Here is a 19,582-nt window from a genome sequence, read left to right on the forward strand (position 1 = left end):
CCACATCACGTGGCTGCAAAACAAGCTCAAATCATCACCCCTCCATCTCTGTGCCTCGAAGGTGATACGCTGCATTTGATTTTCACCAAGTATGGTGCTGTGCATTTTGGCTAACCATCTTCACTTTGGTCTTGGCCATTTGTTCCACAGGTCTTGTGGTTTGTTCATATGCAACTTTACAAATCTAGAGCTTAGATTTCTTTAAATTACTTTTTAACCTTTATTAAATAGCACAGTGACGAGAGAGAGTGTGGGGGGAAGACATGTAGCAAGGGACTGCATTCAGTCATTGCTGCACTCATATGGTCACCTGCTTCTGACCTAAACTGTTGCCTCTCCTTTTTTATTTTTAAAGAAGTCTATTTCTACTGGTAACCTTTCTGAATGAGCCAAGCTTGTTCAGTCTTTTTTTTTTTTTTTTTTTTTTAATTGTACTGTTATGAACTTTAATATTTAACAAGCTACCTGAGGTCTGAGATGTAGGTCTTGGGTTTCTTGTCATCTTTCTGATCTTTGGGTGAATTTGTTGGGAGATTCACTTGCGGGAAGACTGGCAACTCACTTGAATGTTTCCACTTTTAAAACTCCTTCTCCATGTGTACACACCTGAATGCTCTAGACTTGCAAGCTGCCAAAATATCTTCTTTTATAGAAGCGATCACACTGATTATCACACTGGCTGATGATCAGCTAATCAGCTGCATTTGATGAGCAGCACTGGCTCTTGCTTAAACTGGAAGCAGTGAGGGTATAATTTATATTTTACAGACTACTTCTTCACTACTTTGGTTTTAAACAATGTTTCAGCACAATATGGTTGTATTTACCTATGTAAAACATTAAGAGTTGAAGGAAGATGTATTTTCTTTTTATCGTGACTGTATATTTGATGTAATCAAAGTATTCAAACCATTTCCAACTCAATTATAGTTGTAGCTACTAAAATTCATATACTGAATCTTATAGGTCTATTGTAAAAAACTAATGTAGTTAATAGGCCAAATTTCAGATCTTTTTATGTTAGAAATGTAATTTTTTTGTTTATTAACTGGTCCTTGTTATATTGTTGAAGTGGCCAGTGTCAAAGTATTTCTGATTTACTCTGTGACTCGAACACTGACACGGCTCAGGCTGGATTATCACTGAAGTATTGATATTCATTTAAATGTGACCAGTGACAAGAAACTGCAGCACAATAATGCAAGAGATACATTTGAACTTTTTTTGGGAGCAGCTCAGGCGCTAGTGTAACAGGATTAACTGTAAAATGTCCAGCTCTATATAAAGTCTTCTCCCCGTTTTTTTTTTTTTTTTTAATTTATTTTTTTTAGATTTTGTAAAGTTCAAAGATGCCTGAAAGTCAAACTTTTGTGCTCGAGTCATGAATGAGTCATGGATCAGTGGCTTAACAAACAAATAAATGAAAGAAATTCCTTTAAAAATGGTCAAGTACAAGAACTGGACTGAAAATAAAGTAGCCAATATTTAAAAAAAAATATGAAAGACCTTAAGAAAGCTTGGAGAACTCTTGCTCAATACCATTTTAAAAATGAAAAGAAATTCTGGCTCCTTGAAAGCAAAATATAGAGAAATGAAAGGAGGACCCAAACTGCACAGTACTGTAGACTGAACCAAAACATTATGACCACTCAGCTCAAGTCATTAACTGGTTATAACGGCACATTTGAAGGTCTGGAATAAATTAGAAGGTAAATGAATGCTCGGTTCTCGTAGTTAACCTGTTGGATGTGCGAGAAATAAGACAGGGAACTTCTCATTTCTCAGACTCCTCCTGGACTGTCGGGTCAGGACACTTGACCTGCTGTGGAAAGGCTTGTGGGAAGGTCCTGGTTGGTGGTGGTTATTATCTGACTGACAGTAACACTGCTGTGGAAGACACTTGATGGAACGTTTATTCAGCGGAGCTTTCCTTGCAAGGAAAGTTACTTCTTTAGGAATGGTAGAATGGCTTAGTGAAACATCCTCCGAACTCAAAACCACTTTAACCAAAAAAAATAATATTCCTGGTTGTTCATTGACATACACTTTATTTTCAGTATGAGACAACAACAACAAATTAACATGCAAGCCTCCCTATCTCTACATCATGTTATACAAATAATGGTTCTTTAGTTACAAAATATATAAATATTTAAGACCATATGTACAGGACATTTACATTACTACATCCATTATTAAAGTTTATTACTATATATACATCTAGTAGATATTATTCTTTAATATTCTTATAGTTATTATTTGTGTTATCATTATTATTGTTAGTGTTATTAGTGGTAGTATTAATCAACTATAGGTAACTCTCAAAAAAACCAAAACAAAGCATGTTGCAGAAGAGAAAACGGGACCATACCTGACGTTACTGTGCCTGAATGGTCAAGGAGCAGAGGCTGTCTGGCGCTCTGTCCTTGGTGAAGCAATGGATAGCCGGCTATGCAGAGCACAAGGTTTAAAAGACTATTTGTACAAGGTGATAACGGGGCTAGCGAGCCAACACTATATTCCAGCAGCATTTGGATTCCACTGAGGTAAACAATGACACAGCTTGGAATCTAGCACGTAGCTTGCACTATCCCAATACAATTTCTCGTTTGTCCACACAGAATAAGTTTACTGCCCAGGGCTTGGATCACTGAGCGGCGACGTGAACAGTCATGTCACTGTAGTTTGACCACTGGCCTTTTCCAGCTGGAATAGTTCAATCTCTCTGTAACATGGGGTTCACGCACAGACACGCACACATGCCATGTTATTTTACCTTGACCACAGTCTATGTAGTTGTCAAATTCTTCAGTGCTTCCTGGTACCATCATTTGATCTCCATCAGCGTAAACACTCCCGTTGTGTAAGCCAGCTGAGCTTCCTCTTAGGATTAGATCATTCTGTGTAGGTGTACACAAACACTACATGGTGTAGAGTTGTGTAAGCTCACAAGCACAAAAAATAGGCCTTTTTTTCCCTCTTCAACCCCACCACTCACACACAAAAGCACACGCACACACACACACACACACACACACACACACACACACACACACACACACACACACACAGAAACTCTCTATTCACTCTCACTTTCAGCTGTCTCACTCTCACCTTCCCACTCCCTCTGTTCCACCATCTCTGCTGCTTTACACCGTCTCCTTACCTTTCTCTCTTATATCTTTCACTCTCCTGCTCATCCCTCCCCAACTCCTTGCTCTATATCTACGAAATGATGCAGTTTTTGCTCTTCCTCCTCTGGCGGGTGTGCAGCTGGCCATGAATCGGTCCGTGAAGAGGTCCGTGATGGCCACCTATCCCAGAGGGACTGTAGCGATGGCGTCGCTCCTCGTTATTGATGTAGCACAGCTGCACGGGCCGAGGGATTGGTTCTCCCATAAAATAAGCCTCTTCTTCCTCAGACTCGGAGGAAGAGGAGCAGCTAGAGCACCAGGGGTCAGCAGCCTCCATGTACCCATCGCCCCAGCACGGCCCGCCCAGGCCGACGGGTTGCCAGCCAGCATTCTGCAGGGTAAGATCAGAAGTGGTGCGGGGACAGGGCCGGTGAAGCTGCTGCCTGTACCCGCCCGGGTCCAGCCCGAACAACTCCCGTGCAGCATGACCAGAGGGGAAACGATCATAATCCTCCTGAACGCGACGGTACGGCGGCTCCATCATTTGAGCAGGCCGGTCTGCCACCAGGTGCAAGGCGTTGTCAGAGCGAGAGCGGCGAGAGCGTTTGTGGTGGCGGCCACTGCGGTGCTGGCCATTGCCGTTGTTCCCACGATGGTGTTTGCGGCGTCTGGGTTGTGGCTGCTGGTTCTGGGACACAGATTCCTGCCCACTTAAGCTTCGGCGGGGCATTCTGTCACTCATGGGAGCCATCCGCAGATTCCCACTGCTGCCCATCACCCCGACACGACCTTTACCATCAAAGCCGAGCGGCTGTGGGCCATCCCAGTACTGCAGTGGGTAGCCGACTCTCAGAGGGGTGTACATGTTGTTGTTGTTGTTGTATGGGCGGGAGGAGGACAGCGATTCTGTGCTGTGGAACTGGACTGAGGAGCTGAGGGTACCCATGTTGCTCTTTTCAGACACATTTACACCTGAATCCTTACTCAGGTCAGGCATGGAAAACCTTGACAGATGCTCCTGACGCTTGCTGACTCCATCTAGAGAGTTACCTGTTACAACAAGAAAAAATAAAAAAATCAAATGTCATTTTTTAAAAATATAATCTCATATAAATGACCTTAACTTTAGGCTTTTTAACCCCATACCTGTAGCATTAGACATAGTTAGGGAGTCCATGGATCCATGAGGGGTCTGTTCTAGAGGAGTGAGGGGCTCGTTAAAGCTCATGGCATTGATAGGGTTCCTCCTGGTCAGTGGCGGTCTTCCATTTCTCTGGAATCCATGCAGACTGATACTTCTCTTGTCAGAGAAACCCTGATTCTGGCTAGACATCTCATTGAAGCTCATCTGGGTGCGCAGCTTGTTGGGTCTGAACTCATCCTGGCTGTGCTGCATCCAGTTTTCATTAAAGGAGTAGCCTCTCAGGGCAGCCATAGGGGTCCTCTTGGCATTCCCTTGCTCCTTTCCCCAGGAATCAGGCCTCTTTCCTGGGTTGGCAGGACTCTGGGCTGGTGGATGAGCATTCGCATTAGGATTGTAACCTTGCCTAGCATTACACTGACCCAGCAGATGAATGGGTGTAGGGCTAGGGGAGGGATCCCGCTGAGGGCCTTCATAGGAAGGAGGGATGTAGGGGTCATCTCGGCTCATCCACACCTGGTTAAGGCTTGGGGCTCGACTAGGAGTGCGGCTAGGGGTGCGGTTAGGTGTCCTGCTTGGAGTCTGACTAGAAGTGAGGCTTAAGCGATCCATCTGACCAGAGAGGGGATCCATATCAGCAGAGAGACGGTCGGGCATCGATGGAGGAGCTGACTGGCGGGGTTCGGTGCTTCGCCTATCCTGCTCAGCATTCCTGCGCTCCTTCTTTCCGATCTTGGTGCTGTGGCGGGACTCACGTGAGCGAGCACTTTGGAAGGCAGAGTCTGAGGAGTCAGATTCCTCGGGATCCTTAATTGTTAAAATAAAAAATATATATATGTGCATAACTAGAAAACTCTTTAAAATGTAAACTAATTAACAGCAGGTATATACATAACTAAATGAGGAGATGCTTCAGATGTATTTTCAGTTTCCTCACCTGTCCCGCACTGCAGGACCGTGAACAGAAAATCTGCCCCTGCTTTGGCAGGAAGGGGCGTCCAAGAAGGGAGCGCTTGCAACGGGCACAGCAAAAACATTCCTCAGTTGCATGCCAGTGCTGTCCATCATAAGTCATCTGACCTTGGTCAATGCCTTTAAAAAGATGGGAACAAAAACATTTGACCCTTTTTAGTATCGACACATGACGAAAAAACATCACAAACTGATGTTAACCTTTAGCTATTAAGCAAATTTTTGTCAGATATGTTGACATGATACCTAATTTTTATCCGATATGCTGCAAGGCACTATTTAAATTATGAGCAAACAGAGCCCTTTGTCTCTTAAAGTAAAATATTTATGATTTCATGCCCACAGATGATCACTCAGTTTGTAAGATAGCATGAATAAATTTCACCAGCACTACTCCCCAGCAAGAGGAAGTAATCATCTTTCACAGCTTCCATCTGGATACAACATGGGAGCACCCTCTGAAACACACTCTTTCACTGTTACTGAAGCTTGGGATGATAATAACTATCCGCATTTCACTGCACTGAACCCGCCTCTCCACAGCTGCGGCACACAAGGCTTCCAGAGCTGATAAGAGTCACGCTTACAATAAAGGGCTGTTGGAGTTTTTTTTTTCCACAAAGCAAGTACAGGAATAGCATGTCTGTCACTCTTGATAGCAATTCATTTAGATATCAGAGGACTTGAAACAACAATGAAAGCATGTTTAGTACCTATGTGTTCTCCACATGCGTCACAGTACTCTGCATAAAGGGACTCGAAGCAGTTGCAGCAGTGTGGTCGTCCATCCTTCATGATGTAGCGCTGCCCGCCAAGGGTGGTCTCACACTCATAGCAACAGAAATGCTTCATGTGCCAGTGCCGGCCCTCCGCCTCAGTGCACTCATCAGCAAAGATGATCTATATGATTAACACATTACATTTATCAGCAAGCAGATAACACACAATATCTACCTATGTTGCTATCCTGTATCTCAGGGTTCTGTATTTTATTTGTGTTGCGACCTAGAATAGGATCCTTTTTGACATACTACCCCTTAATAGGATCATCTACCTCCACATAAACTGACAGGTAGGTTAGTAAGCTGTTAGAAATTCCACCAAAGCGTGAGTGTTCTTAAGTGTAAAAGTCAGGCATATTTCAGCTGAATAAAAGCGATGATCTAGGCATCCTTTGTGCTTGCATTTTATAATATTCATGTAATTATTTCACAAAATTACCTTATAAGGAAACTAACTTAAAAGATATGTACGTGACATCAGATTGATATCTTCCAGTTAAAGATAATTAAACAGTTTAATCAAATAGAAATTCTCTTTCCAATACTTGCAGAGCACTGTGGCCTGACTTATTATTCAAGCCCGCTCACTATAAATTACAGCGGACTTTCTGAGACGTGGCAAAGACACTGAGACATCTTTTCCCTCCAGACTGATTCCAACCCCATCCAAGTCTGTGAGCATGAACCATTCAGCCATTTCCAACCCCAAAGGGCTCCAAGCCCAGACAGGCGCACCTCATCACAGGCACAGCAGCGGGGTTTCAGCCTCTCGGCATGGTGCCGGCCACAGTAGATCTTGCCATCCTGGTGGAAGTATATGAGGTCCACCAATACTTCCTCGCATGTGCCGCAGACAAAGCACTGAGGGTGCCAGCATTTTCCATGACCCGCCCTTGGTGCAAAAACTACAATGTCCCCTCCATTTATCTGACCCCCACACTGTAGAGAGGAAAGGAAAAGAAAATAAATAAAATTCAATGAAAAGAAACAAAATCAAATGAAAGGTACGAAAGAAAGTGAGAGAGTCAGGTAGTGTTGGAAGAAAAGGCAGACAAAGAAAGAATGAAAGCTGTAAGATGTGAAAAGAGACAGTATGAAATATTTTCAAGACTAACATGCTTTTATGAAGGAGAATTAAAGATATTTGCTACACAGACAATGCCCCAAGTCTGGAAAAAGTAGGTCATTATGTAAGGAATGAAAAGATGTTGGTTGCGTGGTTTACCTTGTCACAGGCGGCCCCATTGATAGTTAGGGGGAAAGGACGGACATTGCCTCGGCCCAGGTTATCTTTCTTCCGTTGGTTGCTGAACAGCTTAAGCTCTCGTTTCTCCTCCTCATCCAGTGCATTACAATATCGTACCTGAAACAACACGACTCATCATTAGAGCTGAAACGCCACCTAACTTCTGGAAATCATAAGAGTAAAGAAAAGCCTTCATGTATTACTCAGAATTTTGTTGTGTAGTTTTACCTCATTGTCATGTGGTGGCAACTGGTGAAGCAATTGCTTGATGCGGTATTTCTCTCCAGGACTGTTGATATAAGGGACCTTCTCCTCTGGTAAGCAGTTATAATACTGATGCACCTGAAACAAAGAAAATCAAACATGTGGTTTTGCTCTTGAGTGACCTCTCAATTTCAAAATGTGTTTCAGCACATTTGACAAAAGGTAAAGTAAATATTTTCTACCCCTTTTTCAGTGTGCTTAGTCTCAACTCAACCCGATATAAATATTCTATGCGTTTTGTTACAAAATCCTTGATTATGTTAGTTGCTAACCTCATCTGTCTGCTGTTTGGTGGAAAGTCGGAGAAAATGTTTCTACATAATTTGCCAAGTTCTTTACATCACACACAAAAGCATGATGGATGAAGTAAAAACATCTGTTTGGAGGTTGAAAGTTTTGATTTATGACACAAATTTGCATATTGCACACAATTCTTTTTTATTTTAATTTGTACTACAATATAAGGTTTTGTTGGATAAGGAGTTGTTTCAGAGTTTGTCTTTGGACATTGACTGCTTTTTTTTTTTTCCACTCATTTCCAGTCCAGGTCTTGTACCTCACCATTTTAGGAGAAGTCTTTTTTGTTTGTAGAACAACTTAACACTGACCTATAAATCATTCAAGCTTAAAAAAGGGCACCCAATTCAAGGTATGAACCAGTGTTGTGTCTACACATAAAAGCAAGTTAGTAAATTGTATCATCGGGCATTTGCAGCCTGTTGCGAAAAACATCTTTAGTTAAGCCTACAAAACATGCCAAAGATAACATTGTTCGACACATATTAATTGTATTTTTACACCAACAACATGAATACCAGTTATTAGCCAAAAACTTGATCAGCATGGTGTGCAGTGTGTCCTTACAAAATTTGAGGTAACTGGACAAAAAAAATACACTATCCAAGAAGCTGATTAAACAAGAACTGGACTGAAAATCAGTGGCAACAGGTCTTATGGAGTGATGAATTTAAATTCAAAATTTTGCTTCAAAATGTCATCAATATCTACATAGAAAGCCAAAAGATAGGCACCACAGTGGGCATCTACAGCCATCTTTAAAAACACAGTGGAGGTTCTGTCTTGCTTTGGGACTGCATTTTAGCCAGTGGTGTTGGGGATCTTGGCAAAACTAATGGATGAATGCAGAAAAGTACCATCCAATTTTGAACCAGCATGCAAAAAAATCTGGAAAGCATCTGGTTGGCAGCAGCTTCATTTTTCAGCATGACAATGACCCCAAACACACTGCCAAGTAAAAGCACACCTGGATTAAAAAAAATAAATAAATAAAACAACACAGAATGAAAAGCCTATCAGTCATGGATTGGCCTCACACACCTCAATATTATTCAAGCAGTGCGGGATGATCTTGACAGAGAACGGAGCAAAAAGGCAGCCAATATTCAAAACAAGCTTTGAATGTCCTTCAAAAAGCCTGCTAAACATCCCCTGCAGATTAAAGAAAGGTTGTCTAAGTGCGTTCAGACTGTGTTGAAGAATAAAAGGTGTTGATACTGTATTTATGTACTGTAAAATTATATACTGTAAAATTTACCGCATTGTTATCGAAAGAAACAATACAGTAGAGAAATGAGGTCCCTTAAGACTTTTGTACAATACAGCAGATGAGGTTGAACAGTTATTTAAAAGAAGTAACTATGATAAGATGAATAAATTATAAGCTATTTTGTTTCCGTATTTTAGCTTTAAACCACATGAACACATGACACTGAACAATCTGAAGAGAGCAGGAATTCATATTCAGTGCAGCTCTAATAAGAGTAAACCACAATAGTAAAGGTGGGCAGAAAAAGAGCAAGAATAAAACACTTATGTGATCTACTGTAAATATAAAAATATTAAATGGAAAGTACTGTACTCATTTTTAAACTCCTGTTTCTGATCTTGAACTTTCATAGAGTACTTTGCATGAGTCAGTTCAAAAATAATCTTTATTTAATTTGGACTTTTCCTTGATGGAACTTCTCAGTTCACTCTTCATCTAACAAACATTTTTAGTTCTGTTTCTAGTTCCTCAAAGACAACTTTCTTCTGCTCGGCTGGCACTCACAAATAGATGGTTTAAACAGCCGATGAGTTTGGGCTGCTGTGCTCACAGCTGGAACTGTGTGTCTGAGATGACCATGTCGAAATTATCTACTCTTTTTCACATCATACAGAGGTGAGAGTAGAAACTGATCGTTTAGTCTGAAGCCTGGGGTTGTGGCTTTTATAGATTACAACAATGAATTTTAAACCGTGATTGATCTGTGAATTCCAATTATAAAATTATGATAGACAGAAGAAATAACTATAATTTCTTTAGTTATGTCAAATTTAAAGTATATTTTAAAGCTGGCCTATACAATAGCATCCAAATATCCACAATTTGTTCTTTATACAAAGATAAAAGTTGGATGTTTTAAATAATCTACATTATTTCACTGATTCATGGAAAAAAATTTATGTCTCGCCCTTGGAAGTTGGTGTCTGGAATTGAAAGTGTTCAGCACATTGAGATGTGTGCTGCTGCTGCAGGCACAACCTTGAACAGCACCAGGTTCTTTAAATTTTCAGCAGCTAATATTCGCATTGCTTAAAGGAAATCTTAAACTTGCACTGCAATTATAATTCACGATGCAGTAGCACTTGCCATCCATGCCCTGAACCCTCTTTTGTAATTAAATGCTAGCCGATGAAACAGAGAAAAAGCCTTGAACGGTGTTGGAGAAGTAAACACTGAAAGGTTAGAAAGCAATCTGGTTACTTGTCTCGGATTTTCAACAGAACAGGCTTTCAACGCAAAGTGGTTCAATGTTCAGTGCAGTGTAAAGATCTATTTTACTGAAGTTTCTGCTGATTCAATTTACTTAATCAGTAGGGTGGAGAGTGAGAGAGAAAGGCGGTTCTTCTCTGTGTTGCCCGTCACGCTTTACTCTGTGCTGAGGAGGGTGACGCCGACTCTTATGAGAGCCAAAATCATTTGCCTTGAACTACTTTTCTCTGAGAACTGTCTCTCAACTGTGCAACAGGTGGATGGATATTATATTATATTATCAAATATTAAGCACATCGACAAATAAGAACTTTCTTCACTTTCTTCGAAATGTCTTTGTTAATCGGGAAGCAAAAATACTTTAAATCAGGGATAAAACTTCACATTCATTCAGTGTAAAGACATTTTCTACATGATAAACGTAGGAATGCTTCTGGAGGAAATGAATGACGACTCTTTTGGCTCAAGTTGTAAGAAATAAATGTGTAAAAATGACAGATGAAGCTACAGACTGTCCTGTAATTATAAAATGTAATTGATTTTTTGGTGTTTTTAATTGTTTATTACTTGTTTACTTTGGTGTATAAATAGCCAGTAGGATGCTGTTTTTAGTAGGAAATGCTGAAATTTATGCCTTCAGTTATGTCTTTCCAAAGCCGCCCAGTGGGCCAAATTGAAGTCGTTGGCGGGCTGATTTTGGTCCTCGGGCCTTAGGTTTTACATGTGATCCATTTCATGCAAATTTGTATAGGACTCCAGCTTATTTTCATTACTGGTTACCATGTTGGACCAAAAATTGCATTGTCTCCATATTGCTCATCTTGTCTAGTCCAAAATCCACAGGTAAACAGGAACAAGTGACCTTGACAATAAATGCAAAATTGATAAACTAACTAATTAAACTAGCAATTATTCAGCTCTGAATTTACTGGAATCTCTAGCCCACCAAATCCTTTTTTTCTTTCTTTTTTTTTTACCTTGAAGCTCTTAAAGTAAGTTGTTTAGACAAAAAAAAAGCAAAAACATGTTACAACAAATATTGAAAAGATCTATTGTTAACAAAGTTCATTCCTCCCATCCAATCCTGATACAACAAAACATTTTTGAAACAGTAAATGTTTTCAGCTGGGGAATTTGAGTTCTGACAGCTTGATGAACTATGCTGCAAAATTGTGATTATCTTTTAAAATGCAAGTCTCTTTAATTGTACAGAGAGAAATCAGATGTGATGGGCTTAAAATTCATTACGTTCAAGTGTATTAAAAAAAGAAACGGGCAGCTTCAAATTGCCTGCACCTCCTGTTGGATGACAGAGGCTGCAGCCTCTTTCAGCATCCTGTCAAGATGGCTGACTGGAGAAAATGACTGTTATCAGCCCATCCTGTCATCTGTTAACAGAATACTAGGAGGCCTGTTGCATTGGAGTCCTTCTCATACTAAATAAAGACAGAAGTGTTTATACCGAATATAGTTGAACACGACCGTGCTTATCTTATGTCAGAGCTGACAAAAACAACAGGCAAAAATAAAAAATGAGGAGGAAATATCCTCCTCTGGATTTACAGATCCAATTGCATTAGCTTGGTCATGCATGCAATTAAAAGGCATTTAAACTGCAAATGAGTCCAGACAGAGAATTGCGAAACTGGTACGCATAAACATGCTGCCACACATTTCCAATTAGATTCATCCAAACATTCACTGACTCAAATTACTTCCAGTCCTCTGGGTTTAAATTTGCTAAGTTACAGTAAAAAACAGAGCAGACTGAGGCTTAGTGTGCCTAGAAGACCACTCAATAGTCATCATGTTTACTCGATACTGATCAGTGAAACAGCCTTTTCAAAGGGAATCCTCCTATATATTTGAAATTCTTGTACTTTTCAACATTTAATCAAATCTTTTGCTGCTTCGCATCTGTTCTTCAGACAATGCAATCAACTAATCAGTGTGTGGTTGCTTTTCATGATTTCAGTCATGGTTGTCAGTCTGTCTGACTCTCAATTTGGTTTCTACACAAAGTCAGATTAACACTGACAGCTGTAAAATGTCCTTACAATTATTGCTCCCTGAAATGCTTGACAGCATAGCCCTAGTCTACTGTAAGTCATCCCTGCCCTTCTCCCCACTCTAACCCGTAAGAGACTACAGCACCATGAAGGGGATTTCAAACAATGATGATATGTTGTTGTGTTTTCAGATGAGTGAATTTTCCAGCTCGGGATTACTTCGATAGATAATTTATTATCCAAATAATTTAATTCTCTTGACCGACTTGGTTCAATTTGATACGGTCTGGCGCTGTTGAACAACAACGGAGAATATCTAATGAAGTACTTATTCATAGTTTGTTTGTATCTGTAACTATATACCTGCTCAGGACTGAGGCCAGGGGGAACCCAAGCATATTCCTCCAGTGCACATCCAGAGTCATCATCAGAGGTGGAATTCCTCTGGAAATCGTACATCAGCTTGGTGATGGTCTTCTCCATCTCCAGAGACATGGCTGTCACAACATGCTCCACTACCCAAACCGCTTGAGTGGACACAGGTATTCCTGTGGAGGAAACAGGCAGGAGAATGAGGGCGAGGCAAAAAGAGATTGCAATAACAAAAAAAAAAAAAAAAAAAGAAAAAAAAGAAAGGAAAAGACAGATGATCTAGACCAGCGGTCCCCAACCTGTTTTGCGCCACAGACCGGTTTATGCCCGACAATATTTTCACGGACCGGCCTTTAAGGTGTTTAAGGTGATAAATAAAGGTTTTAAGGTGATAAATACAACAAAATAAAACTAGTACCGGTACCAAAAAAAAGAAGATTTATTTATAACACACATGAAAAGACACAGGAAAACCGAGTTAACGATAAAAACGATAACAAGATAACGCTGAAAAAACCCTGAAAACCATACATTTCACACCTGAGCCTCAACTCTCGTGGCCCGGTACCAAACGACTCACGGACTGGTACCGGTACGAGGCCCGGGGGTTGGGGACCGCTGATCTAGACAGATCAATCAAGGGATAGAAACTTTAGCATTGAAGGAACTGGTAGTGGTAATATGTAGTGGTTTGCACGTTTGCCTAAGAATTCCCAGTTTTATTCCTGGTAGAAGACACAAATCTCTTTGGGGCATCCTTCTTGAAGGGTAACAAAATCTGCCCAATCAAACATGTGGAGCTACCCGGCATGGTGACACTTTTTGAATAAAGAAGCAGCCATAAGTATTTTGTGCAGTTTGTGTGAAAAATGATTTGCTGTCTGTCTATCTCTTTTACAAATCAATACATCAGTCTGCAGCTACTACTAGCTCCTGATGGGTTTCACAGATTAAAGTTTTATTGTCACTGGGTGATTGTACTGCACAAACGAATTAAAATCCACTAAGAAGTCAAGGAGGCTGACAGTCACATCCAGGCCAAAAGAATGTCACTTCACCAAAATCTGACCAGTGCACCACGACCTATAGTACTGTCTGATTGATTTTAAAGACTACTACTAGTCCAGCAACTGCTGTGAAAATAGAAAAGTGCCCACAAAACAAGACAAAACAATATGACTTTGACCTTGAGCACAGTCATCAGATGACCACTGTGTGAAAGTTTGACTAAATCCTGACCAGTGTTCTTGGATGAGCAACGATTCTTGCAAACTGTGGACAGATGACAGACACCTCGCTATTACATAAGCTCCTCGGGTCCCCAGCCAACAAGTTACCCTTTTTTACAAAAATAAAAACATAAATGTAAACTTCACAGTGGATAAAGGTAGAAAACCCACAAAGTCAGTAGAATTAATAGCAAATCAGTGGGATCTTTGTACAGATCTTTTAGAGATAAAGTTTGGAGAGCCCCAAAGTCAGTGGGATTGATCTGCTGGGGGTCATGGCTGGCTCTGCGGGAGTCTTCAAATCTGGCAATCCATCCAATATATAAATATTTCAGTCTGTAAGTGGTGTACTGACCAACAGCTTAAAATTTTAATCAAGTCTGTGAAACACATTCAGAATCATTTATTCCAAAAAGAAATTTACAAATATCAAAGTTTCTCGCCAGTCTCAGCACTTTATTATCAGCAGACAGTGTTTCATCTGCATTTACTGTGTTACTCAGAGGTATGGACAACAGATCGGTTCAATCTTCTCCTCCTTCTCTCTGTTTGAGAGGAGAACAGCTGCACACATTACTGGCACATGAATAATTAACAGCAGTAAAAATCGCCTCCACCAGCAAAGTATGAAAATGAAATGCAACTCATTTCACAGGATATTTAGTGAGCCGGCAATGAGCACCGATGGAGGTGTGTTTACATCTCATGGATTGTTATTTCAAAAGCTGATGAGTGGAGAGATATTACAATTAATTAATGCAAATTGGGAGAAACAATTGTTCTTTATAATGCTGTCTCTGTCTCATATAAAAATGAGAAACCCATTGTGTTGCAATTTAAATAGTGCTGTCTGACCAATGTGGACATGTACATAAAGATGAGACAGCAAATGACACATTTGTTCTGTGTCTGTAGGTCGTGCGTCAAGGTCATAGCACTTGAGTGAGGAAGACAACACTAGATGATGGTTGCACGAAAGCGTGAATAAGCCCTGACATTTGTGATTCAAAATGATTTTTCCCAAACTATGATACAGGTCTTCTCTGGCAATTTCAGAGAGCAACACCATTTCCTGCAGATTAGAAATCATATAAAAACACAGCTTAAGCAGTGGCCAAGGAACAGCAGACATTTCTACCGACTGAGCCAGTGAGTCAGCTTCCATCCAAGCAGAGCTGAGTACTATTTATCTCTCTAAGATGGGCGCTGCTGATTTCTTTGTGAAGAGAGATCGCAGGTATGTAACCTTGAGCCTCTAGCCTGGCCCGAGGCTGTTCGTCATTAGTGCACAGAGGCTGAGTGAGAGTGGGCCTGCTGGGTAACCTGCAGCCTGTTGCTCCAGACAGGCATCACTTCAAATGTGATGTCCACTGGCAATGTGAAATCAGATCAGTGATTCAGTGCTGAATTTTAACAAGATTCTGTCATTATTATTTATATGGTGACAAATTCTCTTGATACCATTGTTTCTATTGTCAATATTAAAGCGTCATTTGTACTCTGAGTCGTATGAGATTATGATCAGTCTGATATGGCAGTCGATATATATCACATTGACTGCCATGTGTTGTTTCATTGTTTTTTATTATGGTTATTTTCTTATTTAAGTGGCGCCCACAGTCACATATGGCGTCACTTGTTGCACATTACTTTTAAGGATCAGCTGGTCATTGGTGGATAGCCCAGGCTCTGGTTGCCTAGGTAACCTTCTAATGTGTTTAACAGAGCTTTTGAATGGAATGACTCATTCAAGGGCTCTGGTATTTAGTACCCTGTCATATGTCAATCATCGGTATCCTGTGTGTTCAAAAGTCTATCTCAGGACCCCCACATTTTGCACTGCCAGCGTTTTTTTACCCACTGACTTTCTGTGGTCTCTGGTCACCACGTCACTGCAAAATTGCTTCCTTTGTGTGACTGCAGTTTTATCAAAAGGCAAGTAGACTGATTTGTACATATAGCCAGCAGCTGGGGGGAAGAGGTATAGTTCAAAGTTAGAAAGAGGTTCAAGAAAACTAAAAACATAATTGACTGTATATAAAAGATAAAAAGCAAAAGCAACACAGAGGTGTCCTGGACTTGTAACCTTACAAACAGCCAGCACTAATTGCTCTCTTAATCTTTCCTGATAATTTTAGTATTTCATCTGCTAGTTTTAAGCTTTACTGAATACAATATGATCTTAAATTGATAAATCACAGTCCTCACTAGAGTCAAAAAGTACAAGGCAGGTCTGCTTTGTCATTGACAAGTTTCCCTATGAACAGATGGTGCCATTAGACTTCTATGCCAGATCTACCTTCTTGCTTGTCTAGCTTCTAAACAGCATGATGCCAATGGAGGTTTCACACGGTGACTTCACTAACCAATGACTGAGGTCACAAAAGCCAGATCTGTCTTTTTTATATCAAATGAAAGTTTATTACATGGAAAGAAGCAACAACACCTCTGTTATAACTGTAAAAAAAAAGGTAGCAAGCACTCCAAGTAGTCACAGTGCCTGGCTAGGGATTAGCGACAACATTTTTTGTTAATTAAAAACAACTATAGAGCTCATTCTAATGTTCTATGCATAAAATATACGTCAGTAACACTAAGCCACTGTGATGACGCGCTGATTATTTCTGGTTTTGACATTTTTAGGTGAACCTCTTATCCCAAAGCAGCACACATGGCTGCTGATAGCGCTTTCAGTTGATCTCATGGGCCTGGTGTCAGTGATTTGTTTGGACACGTAATGAACACCTCCGAGACCCCGATCTCCGAGTTATCTAAAGAGAGATTGGCTTGGTGCAGCCAAGTATGTCATAAAGACTGAAGGCAGGGGGAAACATAGCTAGTCTTAATCTAATGAGGAATAATATGACTTCCCACAGCTCCAATATTACCTTAATTACATGTTGTGTCTTCTAAGCTAACAAGGCAGCCATAATTACACAAGAATAAACTGGGTTTTACTCAGATTTTGCAAACGAAAAAGTCCATTCTGTTCCTTTGTTATGCTGTCATTACACAAATAATGACTCCAGTGTGTAAAAGAAAGCAGCTTATGTTTTAAAAATTTAATACAAAACATACATAAGGCATTTAAAAACAAACAAACATGCAATAGTGATCCTGTTCCCTGTGCCCAGTATTTGTGCTACTGAGGAGCATTTGGGATTCATTTTGCAGCACAAATTGTTAGATTGAGAGGACGACAGCGTCACTGTTCGCACCAGTGCTTCGATTAATGGTCCCTTCACACCCCACTTATTAAGATGTACTGTAAGTCTCTACTGTGCATTATTAAACAAAGACACAGTGTCCAACTGTTTGACAACACAGGGTGTCGTCTTTACACTCTAACTTTTGACTGAATGCACATTCAGCTGGTACAGAAGGCTGCTGATGAGTGTGTGACTTTTTGACGTAATACACACTCGCCAGGCCGACTGGTTAGTCACAGCACTCTCCTCTGTTCTTCCCCAGCAACACAAAGAGAGAGAGAGGGGAGAGACAAGTTGTGAAGTTCTGTTTCCTGAAGGAGGCAACTTCGGCATAATGCATTTTCAGAAAAAATGGGTAATGTATTTAGAGACGAAACAAACATTTTAACACAGTTTTCTATTATGGTTTTTTAACTTACATGTAATTGCCTTCTAGGCTTTGAACATTTATTTCACATGCCTTTGTAAATGTTCCTGCTTCTTAAGAGAGGCTGATTTTATTGATTGCTCTATTTTATGGAAAATTGTAGAAAATTATCATGTACTGCAATCATTTTTTCCAGTTCAAAACATGATGGTAATCTTTTTTTCACTAAAAATATATTTGCAGTTTATTTCAAGAGAAAGTACAAAGTTTAAATGTTTCTAAACCATTTTCATAGATGTGTATTAACCATTTAAGTTGCCCCTATAATTGCTTTTCTTAGTTTTTAGTTCCTAAAGCTCTGTTTCAGATCACAATAGGAGAAGGTTACCCTAATGTTGTCATCTCAGTCACACAGCTCTGGCTGTAAAAGCAGAAGAAGCCCCACCCCTCTCCTGTTCAAACCTTCTGTTTTGAGAGGGAGCCAATCAGAAGACAGGCAGCCTTAAAGGGAAAGGAGCCCCTCTGGGATAAATAAAGAATGTTGTGGTTGCTCTAATAGAGCCTAAGGCATAAAATAACAACCTGGAAATGAGCATAATAGGTCTACAAATATACCACAAAGCCTACTTAATGTACGTTTAGTGTTATTTAGCTTTGAGGGTTTTTAAGTATATAGGTGTTAAAGGGCTTTTGTAATTAACAGTGTGTGAAGATCTGAGGCAGAAATGACGAGCCATACAAGATCAAGAGATTCCATATCTAATCAATACACTTTCAGTGAAATAGAATAAGGTAATTAGAAATTAGTCACGTTGCAGGAATAATCATTACATTATTCCTACAATGTGACTTTCTTGACTTTCACTATAACACTACATAAACATAAATAATGCAATATGGAGCTGATTAGAGTAAAACATATGAAAAAAACAGAGACTAAAACAAATACCTCATTTTCCTTAAATTAGAATATAAATATCTTATATTGTCATGCTTCCACAATCCCACAATGATTCACATTTGTAGTATACTTTAAAAAAATAATGGTCCTACAAAAAGTTCGAGCTTTACTGAAGAAGGTTTGATGTGGATTAAAACCCCTTCAGTGTCGTTGTGAGTGTGAGAATAGCTTTCTCTTCACTCTCTGATGATTTCAGTCTGTGATTGGTGTAGCCCCAGGCTAAACAGAGCCGTTCAGAGTCATTTCAGGTCTCTTGGTGACCTCCGTCGCTGGTCTTCTTCTTAAAAGGTCACTGAGTTTGTGAGGACAGCCTGCCTTGTGCAGAACTACAGCTGCGCGTAGTCCTTTCATTTCTAAATAATTTATTTAGGGAGGTTCACTGAGCTGGAAATGTTCTTGTATCCATGACCTCACTTGAGCTTGTCAGATTTAATGTGGACTGTATCAGACTGACACACCTTGGCACCCACAACTAATTATATGGCATCTAAAATCTGGTGGCCGCATCTGTGATCATTTGGAGCTTCATAATAAATACGGGAACACTAATGCAAACAAGTGTTTCTTATTGGTAATTAATTGGGATAATGAAGCAGAGATATTATCACAGTGATCAAAAAAAGGGAACTTCATTCCACATTTATTAAATGTTGTTAAACTTAAAAAAGTGTGTGTGTGTGTGGGGGGGGGGGGGGTATACTGGCAATGATACATAGAAATATAAATATCAGATACTGACTAATGTTATTTTAACCAGGTGCAGCGGCAAGTATACAGAAGAGGAGACAACTCAGCTGAAGTGTACCACAGAGAGGCTGCAGTCAGCCAACTGTAGGTCATTTGGAAAAACTCTGCAAGTTGCCATAGCAACCAATTGGTGTGCAAAGTCTTCAACAACATCCATCCAATGGATGGATGTAGGCTTGTAGAAATGTAGGCCCATGATTTTACTGATTTAATTATAACGTACAAAGATGGAGAATCTCCCCCTTCACTATATTTTCTCTTAACTATGTTGACATTATTAAATAATGGACAAGGCACACTGTGTTTCACTCTTAAATCATCTCTGAACCTGAATTTAGTTTTTCTATAATTTGCCTCTTCTTCACTCGAATCC

General features: G+C 40.1%; 1 protein-coding gene across 2 annotated transcripts in view; it reads right to left on the bottom strand.

The window, feature by feature from the left end:
- Positions 1–405: 405 nt before the first annotated feature.
- Positions 406–19,582, bottom strand: part of LOC146494602 (prickle-like protein 2) — a 39,349-nt gene continuing 20,172 nt past the window's right edge. For both annotated transcript variants that reach the window (XM_085145498.1, XM_085145499.1), the window contains 8 exons: positions 12,688–12,872; positions 7,504–7,617; positions 7,255–7,392; positions 6,765–6,968; positions 5,961–6,147; positions 5,213–5,367; positions 4,281–5,082; positions 406–4,184 (listed from right to left, as the gene is read on the bottom strand). In XM_085145498.1, the coding sequence (XP_085001624.1) occupies positions 3,226–4,184; positions 4,281–5,082; positions 5,213–5,367; positions 5,961–6,147; positions 6,765–6,968; positions 7,255–7,392; positions 7,504–7,617; positions 12,688–12,819 (2,691 nt within the window). In that variant the 5' untranslated portion in view covers positions 12,820–12,872 and the 3' untranslated portion in view covers positions 406–3,225. The remainder of the gene's footprint in view (positions 4,185–4,280; positions 5,083–5,212; positions 5,368–5,960; positions 6,148–6,764; positions 6,969–7,254; positions 7,393–7,503; positions 7,618–12,687; positions 12,873–19,582) is intronic.

This window comes from Neolamprologus multifasciatus, chromosome 20 (assembly GCF_963576455.1).
Source record: "Neolamprologus multifasciatus chromosome 20, fNeoMul1.2, whole genome shotgun sequence".
NCBI lineage: Eukaryota > Metazoa > Chordata > Actinopteri > Cichliformes > Cichlidae > Neolamprologus > Neolamprologus multifasciatus.